Below are 25,054 nucleotides of genomic sequence, written 5' to 3' on the forward strand. Positions count from 1 at the left end.
ATGACTTCTTCAACGTTGACTAGATGGGTCCAAGGCCATTGACTTTTATTTAGGTTTTAGGCCAATCAGGACGTGACTTGTCACCATTCTTGGAGAGTTTGAGCTGTTTCTTGGTAGAAGCTGCTAAGAGCATCTCCAATGGTGTACTCACCATTGGAATCCTTAGGTATATTATATTTTTTTTTTTTTTCTAAATAGTTAAAGATTTTAATCAAATAAGTATGTCCAATAGTGTTATTCATTAGGAATCCTTAAGAATAAAAAAATAATAGGCTCAAGAAAGATCAAGCAAGAGAGGTCACATTACATAATCATAGAAGACTAAATACTCTCATAACAAAAACAATTCATCCAGCAAAACGTACGCGCGAATATATTTATAACTAAGGAAAGCATTCCAAAAAAAAAAAAAAACTCACAGCAGAAGGAACAAAATGTGTTGCCATTCCAACTGCTACAAGTTCTTTGCCATTCAATCTTGCCCCAGTTAAAGCCAAGAATTCTCCTGCAAATGTTACATCAGAGATTAGCCAAAGTATAGTTGGAACTTGGAACTCAAAATAGAAGGTTTTAGTGGTTTTAGAAGTTACCTAAATGACCAGGAAGACGTGAATGGATGTAGGAGAAGCCACAATCAGTGTGAAACCCAATACTTGCTTCTGGGGTTGCAAATACCTAGTCAAATGACAGAGATAAAGTTGAATCTATACTTGTTTCTTCTAATACAGGAACAAGATCTGAATCAGGTTTAACTCATAAACTCACAGTTTTCTCAGTCACAACAGAGAACTTCATTGGGACCATCAATGATGCACCTCCACCCATTGATATTCCATTTACAAGAGAAACCTATAACACAACTCTATTTGGTTAGTTAATACTCCTCAGGAGAACACTTTCATACAACAAAAGACTAAGTAAAAGTCCACCTGAGTCTTCTTGTAAGTGTGGATATGATAGCAGAGCCAGTACATCCTGTAAACAACCTCAAGGCAAGAATCTTCTGTCCAACAACGACTTATCATCATTAAGCTATGACAGACTCTCTAGGATAAAGCGATAGTATGTTTTCTCATGGCCTCCTCTTACTTAAATCACGGCCGTCATAAAACATCTTTAGATCACCACCGGCTGAGAAAGCTCTCCCTGCACCCTGCCAATATAAAGCTATGTTAATAAATGAGTCTATTGTGTTTGTAACGAAAATCATCATCAGACCAAGGACAACAACAAAAATCAAAACCTTGATCAGTATAAGCTTCGTTTTGTCGTCCTTCTCCCAGGTTTCAAGATATTCTGCAAGCTTGAGGACCTGAGCACTTCTTTGATTACGAAATGTTTCAAAGTAACAGACGTTTATGCACTCAATTTTCACCTAAACCGGGGTTCTTAAAAATTTAAAAAAACTCAAACAAGCTTCAACGTATATGTTATATAGTAGTACCTTGCAGATGGACATGAAATCATGATCGGAGGTGCGGTCACCGAGGCCAAGATCCGGTGATTCTTCCCCGAACTCCTTCAAGATGGCTAATCTCTTCAAGTCTCCAACAAGAACACCAGGCTTCTTCACAAACCCAGTGGCTTTCATCGTTTTGGGATTCACTTCGATCTCTGTTCCCAAAACTTTATCTCCTCCCAAGTAATCCTTAACGAAGGGCTCAACCATCACTATGGGATTAGCAGTGACCACCACTTTCCTCTTACATTTATCAAACACCTCGAAACTGTCCTTCCTCACATCCGCCGCGTAGAACCGTGGAAGAACGGCGCGGGAGACGAGCTCGATGTCGCGGATTTTTATGCCGGCGAAGGAGATGTAGATGAGGATTTGGATACTGAGAGCTTCGGAGACGAAGAGGTAGGCGATGATGACGATCGGGAGAGATAGAAGGAGGATCAATCCATGGAAGAGACTCACGGGAAACCCTTCACGCGATAAACAAAACTCAACTGCCACGTCAACAAGGATTCACGCAAAAAAATCCTTAGGAAAGGATTGATCCTTAAGCAATATGAGTTTAATATTAATATTATATGGTTAATAGTGAAGGATTTGTACTTTAGGATTTATTAAAAACTCCCGTTGTACATGCTCTAACTTGGGAGCTAAGATTATTGTATAAATATTTTAAAATAATTTAATTAAACAATTAATATTTAAAATTTAAAATAAAAATTACGTTACAAATCTCTCACGAATGACAAAGAGTCTCTCAACTTTTACCATTTTCTCTCTTACATTTCTAGTTTTTATCAATTTATTGTTTTTGGAGAGGAGAAACTCGGATAAAAAGGCAAAGGTGCTCTACAAAAAAACATTCGTGCAGTTCTACAAAAGGTGCCACGTGTCATCCTTCTGAATGCGGTGCATTTCGCCTAGGCGGGAAAATCAAAGTTAAATAAATAAACAAACACATCTCTCTCTCTCTCACTCTACTTATCACTTTTCTTCTGCTGCTTTCGAAATCGAAATCCAGAAACACAAGCAAACCTGAGGACCGAAGCAATTAAAAAAATAAAAATAAAAATGATGTCAGCGAACGACTACCCGAAGTTCTCTCGTTCCGATATCATCACCGTCCTGAGGGAGGCTAACATCGCTTCCGTCAAAGACGCCGATCTCAAAAACCCTACCTTCGATTCCGTCTCCGACCTTTACACCAGGATCCTCATCTATCTCGACGTCCTCACCGAGTAAGCATGTTGAAACCCCTCTTTCCTTCCTTTATCTCTAATCGATTTCTATAAAACCCTAATTTTCCCAATTTGGGGGTTTTCTAATTTCAAAAAATTGTACTGCAGAGAAGAGAGAGGCCAGGTTGATTTCGAGGCTCTGGAGCAACTGGAGAATCCAGATCACCACACCACTTCAGCTCCGGCTATGGATCTTTACGTCAAACTCAAACACACGCTAGAGATGGTGGATTGTCCATTTAACATCAATTTCAAGGATCTGCTACGCCCAGACTCATCCCGAACCGAGTTTTTCATCAGTGCTCTTTTGAACTATTCTCTACACAAGTAACGTTCATCTTCTTTTGTCTTTAGAGCTTTTTGAATCTCTAAAGTTTGATCTTTTTTTGCTTCTTCTTTAGGGATTCGAAAATGGAGCTTATAAGACCACTTGCAGAAGAGTTGACTCTTCTTGATGAGCAACGGAGGCAGTCTGAGGCCAAGATTGCTCAGGTAATTGCGTGTAATCCAACAGGTAAATATATATGTATTATCTTTCTGAAGGTTGTCTTGTTCCATGCAGTTGAAAGCAGAGATTGCTGAGTTTGAGGAAGCCGAGGAAAAGGATTCGCCTTTTGTTCAAGAGCTGGAAGTGAGTATAGAAGAACTCAGTCACAAAATAGCACAACTCAATAATGAGCAGCTGTCACTACGAGCTACATTTCACAAGCTGAGAGAGGAGTCTGCAGAGATGGATAACAAGGTAAGCTATAATCATCCGTCTGAGAGGCGTTTCTAGTTATTTTGACATGTGTATTTATTTTCTCTCTTAACAGATTTCGAAAGCAGAGTTTGACCTTGTGCAAGCTGTCCAAGAAAACGCAAACTTGCGCTCACTGATTGTTCAGTCCCCAGACAAATTGCAGGTGTATTTTTGTTCCTCTTAGCAAGAGAAAGACTTTGTGTATAGAACAACTGGTTTTCTCACGTGTTTGTTGTGGAGACAGGGTGTTTTAGAAGAGAAGAAACTAGTTCTCGAGGAAACAAAGAAAGCTGAAAGATTAGCAATGGAAACTTTCGAGGAGAAGGCTGCTATTCTTGAGGTTTATGAAAAGGTATTATTGTGAATATACTTTGGATTAATTAATTAAATGATTCGTGACATCATTTACAACTCGATGTCTAACTATTTTGACAATTCCAAGTCACTGGTCATTATACTGCTCTCAAACGATTTGGCTAGTTGAATTCGATTTCAACATGATTATTTAGTAACTGTGGTGTTTATTGCTGTCTCTCGTTCGCACTTCACTAATTTGGTGTATAGTAGATGAGAGTGAGGTGTACATTATTTTGATTGTCTTTCTTACAACAGTTTCATGCTTTCATTATAGGACCTTAATGGGTGTACAATCACTGTTTTGCTTTATCATTGTGTTCATTCTATATCTGTGTGCCTTTTGTAGGCATTCAAGAAAATGTCAAAGTCATCTGCGCAACTGCAATTAATTAACGAACAGGTGACTAATGAAAACAATTCCCTTACACTTTTCATTGCTTATAGAGTGTGAACCGTGCATGCACAAAGCCTCTTCCAATTCATCGGAATTAGATGTGAAGTGTCTTTGAATGTATCTTTTATTTTTATGTTTGATGTTGTCACAGGTAACCAATGTCAAAGCAATTGAGAAAGACCTAAAAGCTCAGAAAACTAAGCTGAATGAGGATGAGACATTGTACAAATCTCTTGAGGCGAAAGTGGTTGAGCGGGAAAGAACAGGCAAGCATTGGTCTATATATCTGCCCTCTTTAGAGATAATGTTTCTCAATTTTGTTGTTCGCGGAGAGACTGTAATGTTACATTCTTTCAACAGTGAAACAGTTGCACGAATCACTAAAGCAGTTAGAGAAGGAGAAACAAGTCATGTTTGATGATTGGACGAAACAACTGAATGATTTAAAACTAGAAGTTGAATCCAGAAGACGTCTGCTTGAATCCAGGCAAAATGATGTTGAATCAGTAGTAGCTATGGTAGTAATACTTCCTTTTTCTTATGAACATATCTAACGTTGTGAATCTTTTATGCTTTAGCATGGACCATAAGCTTTCGGTTGTTGTTTATATATGTGAACAGGTTGATGAGAATACTGCCAAGGCTAACCAGGTGAAACAGTCAGGACAAGCTAAAGTGAAACAGTTAGCAGATAAATATGAGGAGATCGTGAAGCAGGTCTTTTTCTTTCTCATTTCCATTTTAGTCACCTGTCTCTCATTCTGCACATCACTTGAATAGCATAGTATAGGGCAGATCATAGTTATCAAAAAAATCATGAAGATGGGTGATTAAAATATGTTCATGCTCTTTCTGAACCATATGGTGACAAATTGATGATTCTATTGAGGCTTGTCTTTGATGTGTGGCAGTTTCATGAGTACACGGTGAAGTTTGGAGCGGTTCTGCCAAGCTTATAAGAGGGGAAGAATGTTTGACTGAGTTGAGTGATGGTAGAAAGAGATTTTAATTTCAAACTAAATTATTGTGATTGTATCAAGCTTCGAAAATGTTAATTTAGTTATGCTTGTTTTTGAGTTTTCGGCATTTGCATCGTTGGAGAAACTCATCGCGGTCTCTCACAATTATTTTGGACTAGTGGTCGGCGGGATGTTGTCTTTTGTAACTATGCGTTGTTGGATCATTTTGCTATATAAGATCGTCATGGATGAAATGCTATGGTCCTTCAATTTGACTAACACGTATCTAACCATTGTTTTAATTGTTTTAACCCATGTATTCTTTTCTTTTCTTTATAGTGATTTGAATTATGCTAATTGTCGATATGTTATATATTTTCATGTATGGATTAAATTTTATGAAATGAATGTATTTTTAGAGTCTCTTGTAGATCCTGCAGATTGTAATTTGTGTCATGCTTTTACTAGTCTTTAGGTTGCTTAAATAGTACTTTTATTAATTTTGTTAATTCTTACTTGTAAGTGTTGTAAATATAATGAGAGGTAATGTGATGCAAATCAGCCAGGTTGTCGTTGGTTGGTTAGCATCTATTGTTGACCATAATTGAAAATTCATTTTATTAAGAGTTTTGTATGCTACAAACATAAAAGAACCAATGAAATCACCTTAGAAACTAGAGTCAAGAGTCTTTAACTGAACCCTAACTTATAACACACGCGTCAAATTTTCATTATATTACATTTTCATCCATGACCACATGCCACAAAGCCCGACTATTTCTTGGTCTGGCCTTGACCAGCACCTTTACCTCCACCACCAGCTGCAGCACCTCCTGCGTCGACCGTCCTTACTTTAAACCATTCATCTCTCAAGTCTGGTGGACCAAGATTGATACCTCTCGAGGTGAATCGTGGCGAACCAGCGCTGAGACTCCTTTGCATAGTAATTGACTTTGGGGGAAGAGGAGAATCTTGTTTGCATTGGGACATAGCGTCTTCGATTTTGTTGGAAATACTAAGAAACTTGTCTTTGTCTCCGCCTGGAAACATCTTCTTCAGCAGCTGAAGTTGTCCAACGTAAAGCTCTCTCCTAGACATTATAAGTACTAACCAACCACCACAAAAGTAGATTCCTAAGTCTTTTGAGCAAAACGTATCTTTGTGTTCTTGTTTTTGTTTGTTTTGTTTAGAATGTGTTTCAATATCAGAGGAAGAAAGCAGAAGTGAATCTTATAAAAGAAGCAAACGAGTAGAAAAGATTAGATCTATTGCTTGTTCGAGACTTGTCAACACGACTTCTTCAACGTTTGAGTTGTTTCTTGGCAGAGGCTGCATGCCAACTTCGGAGCTAATTGCATACATTACAACGTAATTTCGAAGACGTGTTAGAAGAAGTTAAGGCTGCTTACATAGAAATTTTCAAGTAAATTCATAATGGTTGAACGTAGGCTTATCTACTGTTGGCTCAAGTTCGGGAGGGTATAGTTTGCATGATAATTCTAATTTGTACATAACTAAAGTATATGATCATGTAAGTTTCATTCGTAACTAAAAACTTATTTTAGATTTATATCTAATTTGAAAATTATAAGTTTACGTTTTCACTGGTTTATACTTTTTAACAGTTCAAATTTTCGAAATTCATTTTGTTACAAAAATAGTGTGAAGATTAGTTTGTAACATATCTTTTTTCTGAAAAAGAGCTTATGATTTTTAACAATTTTGTTGCCATGAAATCATAGCATTTACAAAATATCTTCAGTTTCATTTAAAGACACTTTATTTAACTACAATATGTATCTTCCGTATTCCAGAAAGCAATATGCGTGATAAAGTCATGATATAATTATTTGACACACCTTTGTGGACTGAAACCAAAGAAAAATACTCCCAATAACGAAACATTTTTTCTTTTAAAAAAAAAAATAATAATAACGAAAAATATATATATTATTATAAATTCTTCAAATATATAAGTACAAATAAAATTTTTATATTTCAAATATACAATTGGGCCGACAGAGAAAAATACAAATCAAATTTTTTTATACATTTAAATACAAAATCAAACTTTTAAAAACTAAAGTTTGAGATCCCTCCTAGTTCATTTGTGGGCTCAGAGGAGCTAAAAAAAAACTTGATCGAGAAAGAGACAAAAGAACATAATGCGCATTATCTCTCTCGTGTTACACGAGGGGGCCCTAAAATAAAGAGAAACGGGACCCACCAAAATCAATCTTTTTTTCGGTGCTTGTCACAATCACAATCACAAAGTTATTCAAGTCTTGTTTCAAGTTCTATTGACGTAGAGTCCACTTAGCCTATCGTTGATCAAAGAGAATCATCTCTAAACAAGCAATAGCTTTGTCTTCAGGCAAAGCAAGATTTGTTAAGATGGTTCAAAGAAAGACTACTTGTCAAGCAATCAAGTCTTACAATCTCCAGCCTGAAACTCGGTTTGGACCAGAGATGATGATGATGATGAAACGAACAAAACCTAAGAGGAAGCTTAAAGACAGTTCTGTTTCTCAATCAGGTAAGACACAGTCAACACCAAGTAAGCATGATCTTGTTGTTAAAGGAACAGGCCGGTCACCTAATTACATGAAAGGCACATCTAGCTCCGAGGCAAGGATAGAGAACAAGAGAATATTCAATCAGAAGAACCAAACCGGTAAGAAAGAGAGAAGTAATAACAAGCCGGGTTCGAGGATCGTTAGGGGGTTGACGAAGACTCCGAGTTTCAATAGATGCTCACAAAGAGCTACTTGTTCCTCGACTCTTAAAGATTCCAAGTTTCCAGAGTATCTGATGGTTAATCACGATGGAACTGATGATGGTGAAGTTAGTGGAACATCTGTTTTGAGAGTCTGTCCTTACACGTATTGTTCGCTCAACGGTCATCTTCATAAGCAGTATCCTCCTTTGAAAAGCTTCGTATCCTCGAGGAGACAGAGTTTGACGTCTCAGAAGAGTGTGAAAAAGGAAGATGTTGTGGAGATGTATGTAGAGGAGAAGAAAGAGTGTGAGAGTGTAGATAGAGGAACCTTTGAGACCCAAATCTCAGAAACTGTTTCTGAAGGAGCACCTCGTTCTGAAACTGATTCTGATGAGTACTCTGACACTGCAGAGATAGTGAAGTTTTCAGAAGGTGATGATGACATCGAGTCACAAGAATCTGATTTGGAGGAGACTCTTGTACAAAAGACTTGTGAGGTTGATGATGACTCTGATAGTGCAGAGATGGTGAGGTTTTTAGAAGGTGATCATGACATAGAGTTAAAGGAGAATGTCTTGGAAGAGACTATGGCAGATGACTCAGTGAAAGAGATCGAAAAGAAAGAAAACATAGAAGAAGATGTTGATCAATCTTGTTCCTTTAACTCTGAAGCTATTGGTATGATGATGAACTCTGAAGCAGATGACGCTGATGAAGAAACACTTAAGGATAGCAAAGAGGAGTCTCAGGACCAAACTGAAGCTGTCCCAACGTTAGAAGAAACTGCAAAGATTCCATATAATCGTAAACAAAGGCCATGCACCCAAGAAGAAGAGTCAGATTCCACCGTTTCATGGACTATCATCAAATGCAAGAAACCTGTGGCAAAGACTGAGGATTTAAGGGAATTCAACCCAAGGGAACCCAGTTACCTTCCTGTTTCTGTTGATGCGGATGCAGAGAAGGTTGACCTCAAGCATCAGGACATGGATGAGAGGAAAAACTCAGAGGATTGGATGTTTGATTATGCTCTCCAGCGTGCCGTTACCAAAATTTCCTTAGCAAGGAAGAGGAAAGTCGCATTGCTCGTGGAGGCATTTGAAACCGTGAAACCTATTAAGCAACATGGTAGAGAACCTGATCCTGTATTGAGTTATGGAAGACACCTTCAGACATGCAGTTAACAGAGGTAACTAACAAATGTCTCTTATAACTCAGCTAATAAACAAAGTTTGTTGCAAGTTCTGCTTATGAAAACCTTTGTGCAGGTCAGAGGATGATTGAAGGAGAGGAGAAATGGCTTTTGATTAATAACTTGTATGTTAAGAACCAATGAGTAAGGGGACAAACTTTGATGGTTTATTACCTTAAGCTCTTTGTGTGATAGTTATATGATTGATATAGTCCTCCTTAAATCTGTGAGGAGAGGGCTCAGTGTGTGATTGCTTTGAGACCAATTTATGGGACAATTATGAGTTATGCACTTCTATGTAAGTATGTAACTATTTGAAATTGTGATTGAAATGAATGCTGTTGTTTATTTTTCATTCATTATTATGGAAAAACAAAGAAGATAATAAAAATCATCCATAATCATAACTAGATTTTGACCCGCGCAGGCGCGCGGGTGTACATTTTGAAAAATATGTTGATATTTGTTTTTCATGTAATTATTAAGGTTTTACAAAATGAATCCAAAGAACAGAACCGATACCGATCCGAAAATATAGTACCAAACCCGAACATAAATTGATTAAATATTCGAATTATTCAAAATTTTATTATTTAGAGAACCAAATCTGATCCGAACCGAAGTATTCGGGTACCCGAATTTATCTAAAAATAGATTTATATACTTATATATATATTAATTATTTTTAGATTTAACGTATATAAAACATTAAGAATGATACTTTTAAATTGGTTTAAATACTTGAAATATATATATAGATAGTCAAAAGTAAATATCTGCAATAGTTAAAGTATACTCAAATCACCAAAAATACTTAAAATAATTATTGATTTCGTATCCAAAATTTTAAATCAAACCAATTGATATGTTAAGCTTAGGTATTCTGACATATGTTATTCAAATTTATAGGTAATATATTATTTTATTTATAGATTTTGAGAAATTTAAAATAGATAATGATTTAAAACTTTAAAAATAATTTAAATGGGTTATCCAAACGCGAACCAAACCCGCAAAGATCCGAATCAAACTCAAACCAAAATTTAGAAACATCCTAACAGGGCTTAAATCTTTGACTCCGAAAATCCGAAACACAAACCGATCATAACCAAACCCGTATGGGTGCCCGAAATCTCATCCCTATTCATTATTATATATCGTATACTGTCATCATATAATTAATTGTATTTTATATTTACCATCATATAAGTAATCATATAATTAATAGTATTTTATACGTACCATCATATAAATAATTACATATATTATATTTATAAAACTTAATAGGAAATATAAAAACGATAATTTGAGTTGGTATTTCAAATTGGGCTTTGTATTGTATTTTTATTATATATATTGACAACATTTTTGTATAATGGTTATTGAAAAATAGTTTAGTAAAAATCCATTTTTGAATATATGTATTAGTTTTTAATCAATTTTTGATATAAATCAACTTTAAATTATTATTTTGATTTGAAATATGTGTATAAAGTTTAAATTTTGTTTTATGGTTAGTTTAGAAAAGAAAAAGTTTTAGGCGATTAGATTGACCTGTTTTCGTATATTTTAAATCTCACCCAGATAGATAGTTTTTTATAATATGATGGACTTTTAATTTTTCTTAAAAATATAAGCCCATTACTTTTTTTTCTTAATACTACTATCTTTGTTTCCAAACAAAATTATTTTTTTTTAAAAAGACTACAATTTATGTTTCCAAACACTCCAAATTTTTTTAATAGTCCTATTCAAGTCTCCAAACACTCCAATTTTGTACTTGAGTTTTAATAAGATAGATATCATTAGCAAGATCTCAATAGGATGGGAGTCTAAAAAAGAGAAACCTAGGAGGTTAAAGTTAACCCATATACACTTGAGGATGTCCAGAAGAGAAGCACACTAAACAAATAAGGTAAACGCAAACACCAGAAGCTATTAAGCAAAGCAGATAAAACTAGACTTAGGACTTGGTGGGGGCGACTTTTTCACTCATTGGCGATCTTGTTGACGAGGGACTTGTGGATGTGGGGGATGACACCACCTCCAGCGATTGTTCCTTTGATGAGAGTGTCAAGCTCCTCATCTCCTCTGATCGCAAGCTGCAAATGCCTCGGAGTGATCCTCTTCACTTTCAGATCTTTGCTGGCGTTTCCAGCTAACTCGAGAACTTCTGCAGTCAAGTACTCAAGAATCGATGCTGTGTAGACTGCAGCGGTGGCACCAACTCTCCCATGTGCTGAAACACGTGTCTTGAGTTGACGATGGATACGACCCACTGGAAACTGAAAGAAGACAGCCATCAAAGAAAAAAATAAAATAAAAATCAGCATCAGACAGATCCAAACAACAAGGTGATGTGTTTAGATCAAAATCTAAATAACAAGCTAAATAGAGAGAGATATATAGATCAAAATCAACCAAAGTCCTGTTGTGTTTTTAATACAGAAGGTATCATAGATCTTGTTACTTGTTCTGTTTCTTATCTAAATTTTCTTCAGAACAAAGCTCTTCTCAGCCACAATCACAAACTAAACAAAAACCTAGGGAGCTTAGGGGTTAGAGAGGAGAAACCTGAATACCAGCACGAGAAGAGCGAGAGATGGATTTCTTCTTGTCCTTGTTAGCAGCCGTCGTCGTAGTCTTTGTGGCGATAAGCCCCTTTCCGCCTTTACCTGCCATATCCTTCAATTACCTAAACAAAAACATGGGATAAGCCTTTAAATTTTCAAAAGAGATTACAAGTATACTCTCCTCCTAGATCTGCGGTCGAATCGAGAAAATATTCTTTTTACCGATAGAGATCAATAATAACAAGATCCGAAAGAGCTTATCGAGATCACCGGTGAAATCAAGTATAAATCAAAAACGAGAAAGATAAGTGGAACAAACCCTAAATCGAAGAGAAAAAGAGGTTACCTTAAAACGAGAGCGGGAAAGTGAAAAGAAAAGTTGGAGGGAGGGAGGCGCGAAAATTCTATGGGAGCTTTCTAAAATAGGATTGGATTTATACTTCTGCTTGTTTCCTTTTTTATTCTTATTGTAAAATTAATGTTTTATAAATGTTCCTTTTTTCTTAAATCTATGTATTTTTAATTTTGTATAGCTGCCTACAAAAAAATGGAAACATTAATAACTTTTTTTGTCAATTACATTTAAGAAATCTTTTAAACTCTGAAAATATTTATATCAACCATAAAGCGGATAAATCTAAGAAGAAAACAAAAAGATAATAAGAAATAAATTACTAAAATCACTTTAGTATTACACAATTTGGTTTTCTTAACTGCATTGCTTTATTGCTTCTAGAATAACTGTTTCAAACAATGTAAAGAGTTGAAAATATAGAATAATTTATTAAATTTAATAGATATTTCAAAACTTGAAAATTACATCCATGGCTTAGAACTGTTTTTAGTTATTTGGGATGACAACTATTAATTTCTAAAAAGAAATAAGTTGAGATTTGCAGTATCTACTTACAAATGTACGGATGGATATACTACTAAGACTAAGAACAGGCGAATATACGGTATACAAAGCAAAAAAAGTACAACAAATACGGAGGGGTAATTTCGTAATCTTAATATCCACTCTTTCCGTTTCAAACTTATTCCGGAAGGATCAGCTTAACAAACCCCCGGCCTCACTGGAGTCGCAGACACGTTTTCTAGCAGAAACGTCTTCGAGGGTAATCTCGACTTTCTCCAAACAAAGCGCACCCGATCTCAGCCACTTGTTACCCTCACCAACACCCTTGATCTCACGACACGTGTTACTTGATCAGTTAAATCGTTTTCAAAACAATAGCTATTTTCGACACGTAGGACTCACACGTGTGCATCATCATCATATCCTTTCCCTTTATAAAAATCAAAGCTCATCCTCTTCCTCTTCCTCCTTGTCGTTGTTTCACACATCGCCGTTTTTCGAATTCAGTTTCGTTTTCATCTACTTCTAACCGCCGCCGATAAAATTAAAATCAGATCTCCGTGGGATTCGCGTTCGATCGTCGTTATAATGATCGCAAGCCTGACGTTTTACGAGCCGTCGCGTATCTCGGAAGCTTTAATCCGTATCTAGAAACTTCAAAATCAAATCAATATTAGGTTGTAAGGATTAGATCTTCGATTGAATATTAGTTTTCGTTTTCTATATACGGCGCCGTTTTTTGATTGTGGAGTGATATCGCAAATGCCGTTTCATACGAAAATCCAACCGATCGAAGCATCGGAGGAGGAGATACCTTTCCCTGAGACGATGAAGCAGATGCCGAAATCGCGTTTGAAGCGTCTCTTTGAGCGCCAGTTCAGTTTAAAGAACACCTCAGAGGCCGCGCCGCCACCACCACCACCGCTTTCGAGAGGTGGCTCGGGTGATTTCGAGCCGAGCTCCGTTTGTTTGGGGAAGATGGTTGTAAACTTCATCGAAGATAACAATAACGGCGATAAACAGAGGTGTGGTCGTAGCCGATGCAGCTGCTTTAACTGGAGTGGCACGGAGAGCTCTGACGATGAGTCTGATTGGTCTGACGATTTGGGAGCTTCTTCTTCCCGTGAAGGTCGCGTGACTCTCAAGGTATGATTCATCAGCGTTCTCTATGATTGTGTAAAGCAGAGTCTTGATTGGTTTGGATTCTATGTGTAGAGTTTGGTCCTCTGTTCGAGCACGTGTGAGAAGAGTTTAATGGCTGATGTGACCAAGATTGTGGAAACGAGTAAGAACTGTAAACGTAAAGACGAATCTTGCTTGAAGATATTCGTGGCCAATGAGCTGGTGAGCTTAGGTTATGATGCGGCTCTGTGCAAATCTCGCTGGGAGAAATCTTCTTCTTACCCTGCTGGTATGGTCTATAACTCTCTTTGTTCAGATTGTTTTTGTTCTGTTTTGGTTTAGCTTATTGAGTAGAGAGGCATTTCTAGTAAAGTAATAATCTTTCAACGTATTGGTTTGGAACAGGGGAGTATAAGTATGTGGATGTGATAGTTGATGGTGAAAGGCTGTTGATCGACGTTGATTTCAAACCGAATTTCGAGATTGCTCGTGCAACAAAGACCTACAAGTCGATCCTGCAAACTCTGCCTTCCATTTTTGTTGGGAAAGCGGATAGGTTGCAGAAGATCATCATCCTTGTATGTGAAGGTGCAAAGAAGAGCTTGAAGAAGAAAGGACTTCATGTGCCGCCATGGAGGAGAGCCGAGTATGTTAAGTCTAAGTGGATTTCTCCTTATGTTCGCGGACCAGATGCAGAGGAAGACAAGCAGGAACCAGTAGATGTTTTGACTAAATCTGTGGGTTCGATTGCCTTTGGTGTTTGAAGATTGTGTGAAGCTTTTTTAATATGACATAAAGGCTCTAGCGTGGAGTTGTGAGAGGAGATAGGAGTGTTCGAATCCCTTATGGTTTTTTGATATGAAGGGTATGAACTTGGTGAATCGCAGTGTGTCTCAGCTTATCTGTTTTTTTTGGTGTAAGGGAGACTGTGATCCGACTCTGTTACTCTGTCTTTGTTTTGTGGGGTTATTATTATTACTAAATAATTACATACTCCTATCCTTGTTATTAGGACATTCACAATCATTTGAGATAAAATGCTCCTATACAGATTGTTTTACTTATGATTTTTCTAATCTTGCTTTTAATTTGGAATTTGAAGTGATTTGAACATAAATCTTAGCATACTTAGTAAAAAAAAATTAAAATCTCGTCTTATTTAAAAAGAAGAATTAGCAAGAACAGGCCATACATAAAACATTTTAATTATGTGAGAAGGTTTTTAGAAATTGAAAATGTTTGGTGGAATCTTAATCCACTTAAATAATCAAAAAAGTTTTTATTGAAAATCAAACAATTACATATCATCTCAAATACATAATTGATTTCAGATATATATATATTTTTGTACCTTTCCAAATTGGAGGTTCAAGAAGTGAGCTTATAAAAACTGAGAGAATGCACAGATTGTAGAATTAATTTTGTTGTTGTTGTTGTATTGAGAAGGAAACTTACATCTACCAACCCATATAGAATAATAAACTTGCTATATAGTACAATGATAATTGAGTTGAAGTATAAGTGTATTGTCAACCATTACCTTGCACATTGAGCTATCAATAAAAAATGCTAATGTACTTCCTTGGCGTGGGGAGCAAGAATCTTGTTAATCAATTTAAATACTGCTTTAGTCAGACTCTTGAGGTTGGTAACGTATATATAAGAACACACTACTTGCAAGGTCAACAAAAACATTACCAAATACAATTCAACACAACACAAGATTCCATCACTTATATCAAAGAGTAGCACCTTCTGTTTATATCATTTGCACAACAAACCGAAGAGAGGCTATGGATAAACCACGTCAACGCAACAACAAAGTCTCCACTTGTCTTGGTATTGATACAGACAACAAAGCGAAGAAACATGACTTAGAGGCTGAGAAGCGACTCAAGAAGGTGGAGAAAGATTATATCCACGCAAGCCAAAAGTATACAGAAGCAACAGTAAGTTTCTAATGCACGTACACCGTAAAACATACCCACCCGTTAATACGATCGTTTGCATTGCTTTATTTCTTGTGGGTGATAGTTACAGCGGTGGAACTTACGCTGTGAGAGAGAACGTGCTATCAATCTCTGCTGCTCGGCTGAAAACTTCAAGAACTACTGCAACCAGCTAGTAGAGAAACTTCAGAAGATTCTTGACAAGCTACCTACATCAGAAACAAAGGAAGTCATCGATCATGTAATGTTATCCCAAATATGCATATGAATCAGCTCAATATATAATAAAAATCTACCTACCACATTTTACATACCATGACACTCACTTGCTTTGTATATTTTAGGGCGTGCAATCCTCGATTTTCAGTGATTTTAGAAAGATTAACGGAGAGGTATAATTACTGTTGCTAGGCTTAAACCCTCTAGATTCATAGCTTACTTACTAGGAACATACGTGGCCTCTTTAACTTTTTTTTTTTTTCAATACCATTTAACTAGGCACGCTACTATCAAAGAAAATTGCCAAGGATTAACAGCAGAAAAGCTGTAAATGATCTTCGTAAGGAGGTTAGAAAGAAGAAGACGTGTAGAGACAAAGCTGTTTCAAATTTTGCATCGGTTTGTAATCCCACAAGTCATGACAGTTTGAGAAAATCTGTGGAGCAGGAGATAGTTGTAAGATTACTTTCTTTCCTTTGAGTACTAACATGACGTCTTACTTTACACTAACCAATGTAATGATTCTTGCAAATTAATTAGGTTGTAAAGAAGCTGATAAGAGAGATCCAAAAAGACTTTGAAGAAAAACTGCATATAGAGCAATATGCAATAAATGTATATGAATGCATCGAACGGAAGGTGAAGCATTTAGAGGTGAAAAAGGAACACTTGTCGGGGCAAAGGGACATCTTGAGGCTGAATATATCAAAAAGGAACACGATTGTGACTGATTTGCCGCCTAAGCGGGGCAAAAAACACATCTTGATGCTCAATATTTAAAAAAGAAACATGCTTATGATCTATTTGCCGTCTAAGTGTACATTAATATTTACCATTGGGTTGTGATATTTTAAGATGGGGCTTGGAGTGTATATTTCACTTTTTTTCTAAACCGTTCATCACCAAAATTTCACTTGTATAGTTTCACTGCGACATGTACATCCAAAATAATTGTCTGATCAAGTCTCAACAGAGAAAGATAATGAAAAGATCTTGTCACAGCGTTGCTTGGAAATTGTTCTTTGAGAGTTGAAAATAATGAAAGATGGATTAAGGGTGGTTGTAAATGAGATGATACCAGTCACCAGAGCAAATACAATTAAAATATAATGGCTGAGGGCCTGAGGCACACAACTGATATATAATTAAAGAAGGGGAAGTTCAATATCAGAGTTAGCAGTTTGAACTGGACCCCCTAGTTAACATAAAACTTCACTTGACTCCTATAAAATGAATTCACCGAGTCGCAATCGAGACTGCACATCAATGCATTTTACGTTCCCTCAAATATCTCTCTTGGCAATCCTCAGCTATTTGATAGTCAAGTTATTATAGTTTACTTAAGGAAAATGAAAGTATTGAAGACAATGAAGTTTAGACCAATTCAATTAACATATTGGAAAACAACAAATAGCATAACTTGTCCTTTTTTTTGTGTGAAGCAGCATAACTTGTCCTTTCATTATAGAAAACAAGTTAAACAACAAGATGAAGAATTCAAAAACAGGAACGTCATAAATAACATAACCATCTTGTTATATAAAAATATATTGCTTAAAAATGTAATATAATCTATACATATTTTAATTTATAATATTAATTACTAAAACATTGATCTTATAAACACATTTGTTTACTTTAAACATTATTTATTAAATAATTTTAATTATTAAAAACACAAATGCACTTCAATCATTTTTAACTTGTATGAAACATATTATACTCCATCTGTTTCAAAATGTTACATATTGTAGACTTTTCACAGATTTTAATAAAGCACATTAAATTTAGATAATTTTTTGTGATTATTATTTTTTCATAATTTTAAGCCAATAAAAATCAAATAAGTACAATTAAGTTTTTTTGAAATTTGTAATTAGTTAATAAAACATTCATTGAAAATACAAAAAATAGATCTTTTTGAAACAATTTTTTTTTAGATAACTTTGTGAAACAGATGGAATAAATAATACTCCCTCCGTTTCATTTTAAGTGTCGTTGTAGAGAGATTTTTTCGTTCTAAAATAAGTGTCATTTTCGATTTTTAATACAAAATTTATTAATTTTATTTAACAATTTATTTTTCAATTAGTTGAAAAAAGGTTAGGTATATTTGTAATTATGTGTTTTTTTAATATAGAAAATATACAAAATTAATCTGTGCGTACAAAACCAAAGTGACACTTTTGAAAAGGGAGTACTTTTTAATAAACGATATGTTTGAAGCAAATTAACACTCTTTAAGAAACTAAATAAACATCATCAAGTGACTTTTGCAATAGCGATTAGGATAATGCTACGTAAGCAGGTACGAAATTACGATTTTGCCCTTAAAGACCAAGTCAGGAGTATGGTTTTTATTTTATTTTATTTTTGGGATTCGTCGGTTCCCTCTTTGCTACGAATCCTGCGATCCAGTGTTCCTCAATCATCTAAACCAAGATCTCGTGCTTTCCTCCGGTCTATGCGAGTGATCGATTCGTAACGTACACCCATCTCCCCAAGTTTCCTCCTCCAAGATCCCTTCTTCTTCTTCTTCTTCCACGAGCCTGTGCTTGTCACAATCTCCACATATTGACTTTGAAACAGCAATTGCATAGATAACGAATCGCGTTGTCTCTTTGGGGTAAAAAAACCATGGAGATTTCTCACGGGCCCTTTGTTTTCTTGTTGTCTCTCTGCCTCTTGCTGCAAACATCTCTCTCGATCGAGAATTTTCACCAAGCGTAAGTCTGATCTCCTCTTGTTTCTCGTGCTCATCAGATTCGTATATGAGAATTTGAGGATCAAGTTTTAGTTTTTGTTCGATGAAGAACTGTCCGACCACATGCATTGTTCTTTGGTCGGAATAATGTAATCTTTGGATCTCATTCTTTAGATAGGTTTTGTTTCATTGCAATCTGATGGAAATTAATGTTTTTTTTTTTTTAGTTTGTGTCTTGATAATGCATTAATTGTCTTTGCCTGTTTTGTCTAATTGCTAGTAGTTTCTGAAGTATTATTAGGTTCTGTTATAGTCACACTATTGCAAGAAAATTGTGCAAGACTAGTAGCAATTCATTGTCACCAAACTGTAGCAATTCTTTGTCATCAAACTGTAGCTTTTGATTTGGCAAACACTTTTTTTTTTTTGGAAAAATCATCTTGATACCACAATTGGTTTCTTGTTGCTTATGCAGTTTTCCTATTGTGGAACCTGATCCGAATCATACGAAGCTTCGTCTTAGCAGAGAAGGTTTGGAAGCTATTAGCAGAATCACTACTCCTATCGCTGCTGTTGCGGTATGTGAAGAGTGTGATGTTTTGACTCAGAGACCAATAAGTTTCTTCCTTTTTTTCTTATCCCTTACGTTTTGCTTGTTGAAACATTAGGTGATTGGCCCGTATCGTTCTGGAAAATCTTTTCTACTCAATCAACTTCTTTCCCTTTCCTGTTATGAAGGTGCTTCTTTATCTCTAATACTTTGGGTTCTGCATTTTTTTAATATTATGTATGTCAAGGCATGGGTGTATAGAACTTTTTGCATATTTAACTTTTCAAATTCATCAGGTTTTGGTGTTGGACACATGCGTGATACCAAAACAAAAGGTACAGTATGTTACCAATGTCCTGTCCCGAGGACAATATCATCCTCTAATGGAATATATATGCTTGCTACTGAAAGATTTAATCTTTTTGGATTGAATCCACTTAATTGTTGCTAACAGGAATTTGGGTTTGGGGAACGCCACTAGAGCTAGAGATCGACGGAGTAAAAACTTCCATTATTTACCTCGACACTGAAGGATTCGAAAGTGTTGGCAAGTCTAATGTTTATGACGATCGGTACCCATTCATTTTACTTTTGAACATCTAGACATGTATCTGATGATGCTCTCTGGATATTTAATCAAATTGTTTTTGCTGATTTCTTTTTCAGAATATTTGCTCTGGCAACGGTTATGAGTTCTGTGCTTATCTATAATCTGCCTGAAACTGTAAGTTGTCCTGCCTCGTTCTTCGTTTGGATTGCTTATGGTTCTAAAAACATTATACTTATAACTCAAGAGTCTAAAACCTTGATATCTAATGATCTACATGCTAATCACCATGCCACTGTAAAACTAAAAACCAAAATGTCTGAAAGGCCTAGGTAGTTCATCTTAAAGAAGGATTTAGAGTATCCACAACTTATTGTGATCTTCCTGATGTCGCAATCATAGATAATCCACTGCTTTTGGTTATAAACTTTTGCCTTGGTTACAGAAGTGAATGTATTAACCTAGCAATTTGTAATAGTTCCCCCCAATCAAATTTGGTTGAACTTAGTTTGTGACATATAATGATGTGTAAACGTAAGAGTAAGTAACTAGTGTTTGAAAGAACTTCATCTACGTTTCGATTCTGATTTGAGTTCTCATCAGATACGCGAAGCTGATATTTCTCGGCTCTCCTTTGCTGTTGAGTTAGCAGAAGAATTTTATGGAAGGTTTGCTCAATATCACTCTGCACTTCTCTTTTGCTAATAACATGCCTTTATGAATACTGACTAGCTTCTATTTTCATTGGCTCATTCTACTCGATTGGCAGAGTAAAGGTACTTCCCTAACACTGCTTCTGCTATTCTTTATCAGTGGAAATATTCAAAACTTTGTTTCTGATTATCTGCATATCCTATCCTGTAGGGACAAGATGTTGCTTTCGAACCTTCAAAGCTCCTTTGGCTTATCCAGCGTGATTTTCTGCGTAAGTTCATGGTGCCTTTGACAACAACATTCATAACAGTGCTTTAATTTTATGTTTATGTTCGCGGATTGTCTTGTGATCCATTCAATGTTCCCGTTTTCTCTGAGTCATGATTAACACTATTCGAACTTCATACAGAAGGAAAATCTGTGAAGGAAATGGTAGATGAAGCTCTCCAACACGTCCCTAATGAAGATGGTCAGAGTTCCTTTTCCATTTTTTTTTTAATTCTCAGGCAGCATCCCTTGTTGACTGATTGTTTTTGTTTACTATGTTTTCAGGTAACAAAAATATTGATCAGGTATGTTCTTCTTTATTTCTGCATCGTACCAGTAATCATCATTAGTATCTCAGAAGTCATAAACTTTTCTTGTTATCCACCTTTTTCAGGTTAACCGGATCCGGGACTCCCTGGCTATTATGGGTGACAACAGCACAGCCTTTAGCTTACCGCAGGTTAGGATTCTTCAACACTCTTTTCTTCGAGCTAATGCATAGATAGATATGTTTATTTTATCATAACTTTGCTCCTTGTTTATTGTTATTTAGCCCCACCTCATGAGGACAAAGCTGTGTGACCTGAAGGACGAGGACCTAGACTCTACCTATGTTGCAAGGCGTGATCAATTGAAAAAACTCGTTGCTAGTATTCTCCGCCCAAAGATAGTGCAGGGGAAAGCACTCAATGGAAAGGAATTTATTTCTTTCCTGGAACAGGTGACTGATCTATTTTTTTGTCTTTACTATTGGTGTGCTGCAGTTCTGAACCTGTGATTGCTCTAATCTGCAGATATTGGATGCGCTAAATAAAGGAGAGATCCCATCAACAGGGTCACTAGTTGAGGTTTTCAATAAAGATATCGTTGAGAGATGTGTGAAACAGTACCACGAGAGGATGGTAAAATTGCGGCTACCTATGTCGGAAGAACATCTCCAAAGTGCCCATGAAACGGCCCATGATGAAGCTTTAAAAGCATTTGATGCTCAACATTTTGGAAGACAGCATGCAAAGAAATCTGTGGATCAGTTGGATGAACAAATGAAGGAGGTACGAATCCGTATATGCTTATCTGAAGTGACTTTTCAAAGACTAGCTAGCTTAGTGGATGATTGTGATGTGGAAATATTATTATACAGGTATTCAAGAATTTTGTTCTTGCAAATGAGTACCAATCGTCAAAGCTCTGCGAGGCGCTATATACAAAGTGTGAAGATGATATGGACCACTTACAATCTCTCCGGCTCCCTTCCATGGCTAAGTTCAATGCAGGTTTCGTGTACTGCAACCAAAGTTTTGAACACCAATGTGTTGGTCCTTCGAAACAAAACTATGAACAAAGGTTAACCAAGGTAAAATATACACGTCTGTCGACGTTGTGCTTGAAGTATTGAGTTTACTAGAAGACATGTAACAGTTATGTTGCTTGTGTGCAGATGATGGGAAAGGCACGGTCTCTGTTCATCAAAGAATACAATAACAGACTGTTCAACTGGCTTGTTGCGTTCTCTCTTGTAATGGTGATTGTGGGACGGTTCATAATAAAATTCATTTTATTAGAAATGGCGGCTTGGATACTCTTCATATTCTTGGAGACATACACAAGGATGTTTTGGACAGCAGAGTCTCTTTATTACAACCCAGTGTGGCATTTCATTGTTGGGACATGGGAAACTGTCGTGTATAGTCCCGTTCTCGACTTGGACAGGTAACGAAAAGTCAAACTTTCTCGCAACCTCTCTGTTTTATCTAATATGTTTGTATATTTTTTGGTCAATAGATGGGCGATTCCTATAGTCTGCATAATTGCATTGTGTGTGCTTTATTGGCGGTGTTATGGGAAGAGGAAACATGGGTCTAGTTGGCTTCTTCCGATGTACAACAACCAGAAGAATGGTCGGAACAGGGAACGGTCAGAGTAAACCACAGTGCTTCTCCTCCTTTCCCCTTTATATAACTTATAGCATCGTCTTGGGCATGCTCGTTGTTTTTAATCATCCGAAGCTTTCTGCCCGTTACTACCAATTTTTGGACGCGGAAACATTTCAAGTGAAGAAGAATCTAGAGGATGATTTAATTGATGCATGTATACATTGCACTCTGTACCATTTACATAGAATTACCTTTGTAACGTTTTTTAACTTTATATATATGGTTCGATCTGTTTTATTGATCTCTGAGTCATATGGTTAATGTAGCATAGCTATAAGCGGATTGATATGAAGATTCTAGCGAAGCAGTTGCATTTTCTGTTTGTATAGCTCTTTCCATCTCTGTGAACCAAACACGTTTAGCTTGAAAAATATGTTTTATTATCCAGCCTATCTTTTCTGTTTTGGGTTTTTGCCCTTTATGCAAAATCTTAGAACATGACTGAGACACCAAGAGCATGTGATAGAGATCTGAGTCTGATGCAGTCCTCAGTAACGCATCCCTTTTGACTTAACAGCTTCACCTCCAGCCACCTTCACCATCACCTTCATCTCCTTGTCACTCGCGCATTGGTTCCAAATTTCATAAAGAGAAGAAACACCACATGACCAAGAGATGCTACTGGAAATTGATATAGACACTGGGGATCCTCAATCTACCAAAATCGTACATCACAGTCACTGGAATATTTCGCTTTGTAATTTTGTATATCAACTTAATCCAGATTTATGCATTGTAGAAAGTTTTATTTTAATTTATTCATATACTATACAGAACCCGGCCATAGAAGCTAAACGATATATAACTTTTTTTTATTTTTTTTTAACGATATATAACTTACATCATGAGTTGTATATTCTCCGAAATTATTCACGCAAAAGATATATAACTTACATCATGACCAACCAAAAACCATGCACTTTAAAGTTTTATTTTATCCATATTATATAGACATAGTAACAGCCCGGTCCGTATCCAACTAGCCGGCGATAGGGACTTTGACGACGATACGATTTTTATCAACCCTAACCCTGACCCGGTCACACCTGAAGTCTGCAGTCACTGGAGTTCCATCCAAAATCACGATTCATCGACTCTCGTGTTCTCTCTTTCTATCACCAAAGCCGCATAATCTCCATTTGTCCCCACAAGCTCCGGCCATGAGTTCTTCCCTGCATGCACTCAAAGCAACCACATAAGACCGGTTTGTAATTAACATTAGGTAAGTTAGAGATCAGTAAGCCCATCACTCAATTATGACGGTATGACATCTTAAAAAATTTCATAATGCCCTTATCTCAAAATAAAAATTTGTGCCCTTATTTTTATATAAATGTTTTATGTTCTATACATACAACTAAAACTATTGCATAAATCGTGATGCCCTGAATGACTGATCCCTTTGGCTATGCTCCGGACGGGGAAATTTCATGGAACTTAGAGTCATGCATATATCATTTATACTAATTACTTATAGACTGCAAGCTTAATTATGTTGAACCGTAGCAGATCTAAATGCTTTGAAGCCATATCTACCATATGAAGAACACTATCTTAGAGTGTATTTATGTTACTTTAGTGATCAACATTGTATTAGCTTAAAATTTAAATAACAAGAAAAATTACCAGGACATTCATACGACATTTTTCTTCTTCTGTTATATGTGTACTGTTGTGATGTATTTGCTATGCTCTCGGTTCAAGTTAAGGGATTTGGGTTCAATTTATAGAATGGATACGTCTATGTCGGTGTCGGTGGTAGTCGGTGAGGGCTTGCAAATTCAAAGTCAAATCACGACCTACCGGTTTTAACATCCAACTTTTCTGACATTTATAACCCGATGGATAAGCTTTGACAAGTTTTATCATTTTGGTAAAACTAATTTGAAAGTCATATATTTATAACCGTTCAAGTTTTGAGTAAGATATACCATTAATTAGTAGAATCGCTATCATATATCGGATGGACTTACCGGGAATTTTCTTACAATTTAGTTTCTTCTAAGTATATACATATCGTGAACAAGATAAAGTTTCAAAATAAGAGCGTGCCTTCAGCTCATATATTGGTATCTAGCGATAAAAACTTGTTACGGAAACATCAACAGGTCGGCACGTCACATCTTGACCTTGATAACATGCATATATATAATTATATAAACAACTGCTGATGCAATGGATATTCAATTCTTATATTTCTCAAGATGTATTATGTGAAACGACACACAAGCATGCATATCACATGCGTTACATAACAACTGTCCGTATAGAACTAATGTAACTATGTAAGCACATTTTTTATAACTTATTATAGACTATGTAAAACAGATCTAGATGCCTTGAACCAATGTATTAGCTTAAAGTTACAACAATGAATATGGCTTGAAGGGAAATAAAAATATGAAAGAAAAAACAACTAAAAGCCGTAATAATGCAGACGATAACATTTAGAGACAACCCGATATAAGAACAACACTGAGTGCCATTTTTCAACCGTTTTTGTTACTGACGATGATGTTGGCTATGCTTTGTTTTCTCATAATCTGAGTCCAATACATAATAGAATATGAGAAACATAAAAAAAAAAAGAAAAAAAAAAGAGAAACATTACTTATT

The 25,054-nt window shown here is 36.0% G+C and overlaps 8 protein-coding genes and 1 pseudogene across 10 annotated transcripts; 5 read left to right on the forward strand and 4 right to left on the reverse strand.

Annotated features, from left to right (window-relative positions):
* Nucleotides 1-241: 241 nt before the first annotated feature.
* LOC125607140 (3-hydroxyisobutyryl-CoA hydrolase-like protein 5) lies at nt 242-2,076 on the reverse strand. Its single transcript, XM_048776964.1, has 7 exons — nt 1,445-2,076; nt 1,090-1,312; nt 930-1,003; nt 766-849; nt 591-675; nt 420-505; nt 242-250 (listed from the first exon to the last, which is right to left on the reverse strand). Exons 1-7 carry the CDS (start codon nt 1,667-1,669, stop codon nt 242-244), a joined length of 786 nt encoding a protein of 261 aa, XP_048632921.1. The 5' UTR covers nt 1,670-2,076.
* A 361-nt stretch (nt 2,077-2,437) lies between these two features.
* On the forward strand, nt 2,438-5,403 carry LOC106438127 (kinetochore protein NUF2 homolog). The gene is made up of 11 exons (XM_013879195.3): nt 2,438-2,697; nt 2,806-3,024; nt 3,099-3,189; nt 3,260-3,439; nt 3,513-3,602; nt 3,684-3,791; nt 4,143-4,196; nt 4,342-4,456; nt 4,551-4,708; nt 4,812-4,907; nt 5,102-5,403. Exons 1-11 carry the CDS (start codon nt 2,531-2,533, stop codon nt 5,147-5,149), a joined length of 1,326 nt encoding a protein of 441 aa, XP_013734649.2. The 5' UTR covers nt 2,438-2,530; the 3' UTR covers nt 5,150-5,403.
* A 520-nt stretch (nt 5,404-5,923) lies between these two features.
* On the reverse strand, nt 5,924-6,247 carry LOC125607141. Its single transcript, XM_048776965.1, has one exon. The coding sequence runs from the start codon at nt 6,245-6,247 to the stop codon at nt 5,924-5,926; it is 324 nt and encodes a 107-aa protein (XP_048632922.1).
* An 833-nt stretch (nt 6,248-7,080) lies between these two features.
* Nucleotides 7,081-9,419, forward strand: BNAA03G18130D (calmodulin binding protein PICBP). Its single transcript, XM_013879193.3, has 2 exons — nt 7,081-9,057; nt 9,137-9,419. The coding sequence occupies exon 1, from the start codon at nt 7,544-7,546 to the stop codon at nt 9,050-9,052; it is 1,509 nt and encodes a 502-aa protein (XP_013734647.1). The 5' UTR covers nt 7,081-7,543; the 3' UTR covers nt 9,053-9,057; nt 9,137-9,419.
* A 1,421-nt stretch (nt 9,420-10,840) lies between these two features.
* On the reverse strand, nt 10,841-12,024 carry LOC106438126 (probable histone H2A variant 2). 3 transcript variants are annotated; one of them, XM_048775741.1, is made up of 3 exons: nt 11,980-12,024; nt 11,635-11,755; nt 10,841-11,345 (listed from the first exon to the last, which is right to left on the reverse strand). In XM_048775741.1, the coding sequence occupies exons 2-3, from the start codon at nt 11,740-11,742 to the stop codon at nt 11,049-11,051; spliced, it is 405 nt and encodes a 134-aa protein (XP_048631698.1). In that variant the 5' UTR covers nt 11,743-11,755; nt 11,980-12,024; the 3' UTR covers nt 10,841-11,048. The 3 variants fall into 3 exon arrangements, with proteins under 3 accessions (XP_048631698.1, XP_013734648.1, XP_022571694.1); XM_013879194.3 differs by lacking the exon at nt 11,980-12,024 and adding an exon at nt 11,856-11,975; XM_022715973.2 differs by lacking the exon at nt 11,980-12,024 and having other exon boundaries at nt 11,635-11,870.
* Nucleotides 12,025-12,913: 889 nt separating this feature from the next.
* Nucleotides 12,914-14,609, forward strand: LOC106438124. The gene is made up of 3 exons (XM_013879191.3): nt 12,914-13,638; nt 13,708-13,903; nt 14,020-14,609. The coding sequence occupies exons 1-3, from the start codon at nt 13,255-13,257 to the stop codon at nt 14,376-14,378; spliced, it is 939 nt and encodes a 312-aa protein (XP_013734645.2). The 5' UTR covers nt 12,914-13,254; the 3' UTR covers nt 14,379-14,609.
* Nucleotides 14,610-15,106: 497 nt separating this feature from the next.
* On the forward strand, nt 15,107-16,674 carry LOC106441881. The gene is made up of 5 exons (XM_022717191.2): nt 15,107-15,563; nt 15,649-15,804; nt 15,908-15,955; nt 16,062-16,238; nt 16,323-16,674. Exons 1-5 carry the CDS (start codon nt 15,408-15,410, stop codon nt 16,560-16,562), a joined length of 777 nt encoding a protein of 258 aa, XP_022572912.2. The 5' UTR covers nt 15,107-15,407; the 3' UTR covers nt 16,563-16,674.
* A 1,502-nt stretch (nt 16,675-18,176) lies between these two features.
* Nucleotides 18,177-22,679, forward strand: LOC106438123 (guanylate-binding protein 4-like). Its single transcript, XM_013879190.3, has 17 exons — nt 18,177-18,508; nt 18,962-19,064; nt 19,155-19,224; nt 19,333-19,371; nt 19,491-19,608; nt 19,703-19,760; nt 20,187-20,251; nt 20,353-20,359; nt 20,448-20,508; nt 20,647-20,706; nt 20,790-20,809; nt 20,899-20,964; nt 21,058-21,225; nt 21,299-21,556; nt 21,646-21,858; nt 21,943-22,214; nt 22,287-22,679. Exons 1-17 carry the CDS (start codon nt 18,420-18,422, stop codon nt 22,426-22,428), a joined length of 1,809 nt encoding a protein of 602 aa, XP_013734644.2. The 5' UTR covers nt 18,177-18,419; the 3' UTR covers nt 22,429-22,679.
* Nucleotides 22,680-23,234: 555 nt separating this feature from the next.
* On the reverse strand, nt 23,235-24,098 carry LOC125606849 (annotated as a pseudogene).
* Nucleotides 24,099-25,054: the final 956 nt, after the last annotated feature.

Source organism: Brassica napus, chromosome A3 (genome assembly GCF_020379485.1).
Source record: "Brassica napus cultivar Da-Ae chromosome A3, Da-Ae, whole genome shotgun sequence".
In the NCBI taxonomy this organism is placed as follows: domain Eukaryota; kingdom Viridiplantae; phylum Streptophyta; class Magnoliopsida; order Brassicales; family Brassicaceae; genus Brassica; species Brassica napus.

What these genes read in the sequence shown, in the direction of transcription:
- LOC125607140 (XM_048776964.1), bottom strand. Translation starts at nt 1,669, where the DNA reads ATGGTTGAGCCCTTCGTTAAGGATTACTTGGGAGGAGATAAAGTTTTG. An exon ending in TTATGACGGCCGTGATTTAA is followed by an intron (nt 1,004 to 1,089) that starts GTAAGAGGAGGC and finishes GTTGTTGGACAG; the next exon opens with AAGATTCTTGCCTTGAGGTT. An exon ending in ACGTCTTCCTGGTCATTTAG is followed by an intron (nt 506 to 590) that starts GTAACTTCTAAA and finishes TAACATTTGCAG; the next exon opens with GAGAATTCTTGGCTTTAACT.
- LOC106438127 (XM_013879195.3), top strand. Translation starts at nt 2,531, where the DNA reads ATGATGTCAGCGAACGACTACCCGAAGTTCTCTCGTTCCGATATCATC. An exon ending in AGTCCCCAGACAAATTGCAG is followed by an intron (nt 3,603 to 3,683) that starts GTGTATTTTTGT and finishes TTGTGGAGACAG; the next exon opens with GGTGTTTTAGAAGAGAAGAA. An exon ending in TGCAATTAATTAACGAACAG is followed by an intron (nt 4,197 to 4,341) that starts GTGACTAATGAA and finishes ATGTTGTCACAG; the next exon opens with GTAACCAATGTCAAAGCAAT.
- LOC125607141 (XM_048776965.1), bottom strand. Translation starts at nt 6,247, where the DNA reads ATGTCTAGGAGAGAGCTTTACGTTGGACAACTTCAGCTGCTGAAGAAG.
- BNAA03G18130D (XM_013879193.3), top strand. Translation starts at nt 7,544, where the DNA reads ATGGTTCAAAGAAAGACTACTTGTCAAGCAATCAAGTCTTACAATCTC.
- LOC106438126 (XM_048775741.1), bottom strand. Translation starts at nt 11,742, where the DNA reads ATGGCAGGTAAAGGCGGAAAGGGGCTTATCGCCACAAAGACTACGACG. An exon ending in CTTCTCGTGCTGGTATTCAG is followed by an intron (nt 11,346 to 11,634) that starts GTTTCTCCTCTC and finishes GTCTTCTTTCAG; the next exon opens with TTTCCAGTGGGTCGTATCCA.
- LOC106438124 (XM_013879191.3), top strand. Translation starts at nt 13,255, where the DNA reads ATGCCGTTTCATACGAAAATCCAACCGATCGAAGCATCGGAGGAGGAG. An exon ending in AAGGTCGCGTGACTCTCAAG is followed by an intron (nt 13,639 to 13,707) that starts GTATGATTCATC and finishes TTCTATGTGTAG; the next exon opens with AGTTTGGTCCTCTGTTCGAG. An exon ending in ATCTTCTTCTTACCCTGCTG is followed by an intron (nt 13,904 to 14,019) that starts GTATGGTCTATA and finishes GGTTTGGAACAG; the next exon opens with GGGAGTATAAGTATGTGGAT.
- LOC106441881 (XM_022717191.2), top strand. Translation starts at nt 15,408, where the DNA reads ATGGATAAACCACGTCAACGCAACAACAAAGTCTCCACTTGTCTTGGT. An exon ending in AAAAGTATACAGAAGCAACA is followed by an intron (nt 15,564 to 15,648) that starts GTAAGTTTCTAA and finishes TGTGGGTGATAG; the next exon opens with TTACAGCGGTGGAACTTACG. An exon ending in TTAGAAAGATTAACGGAGAG is followed by an intron (nt 15,956 to 16,061) that starts GTATAATTACTG and finishes CCATTTAACTAG; the next exon opens with GCACGCTACTATCAAAGAAA.
- LOC106438123 (XM_013879190.3), top strand. Translation starts at nt 18,420, where the DNA reads ATGGAGATTTCTCACGGGCCCTTTGTTTTCTTGTTGTCTCTCTGCCTC. An exon ending in GCGTGATACCAAAACAAAAG is followed by an intron (nt 19,372 to 19,490) that starts GTACAGTATGTT and finishes TGTTGCTAACAG; the next exon opens with GAATTTGGGTTTGGGGAACG. An exon ending in TGGATGAACAAATGAAGGAG is followed by an intron (nt 21,557 to 21,645) that starts GTACGAATCCGT and finishes ATTATTATACAG; the next exon opens with GTATTCAAGAATTTTGTTCT.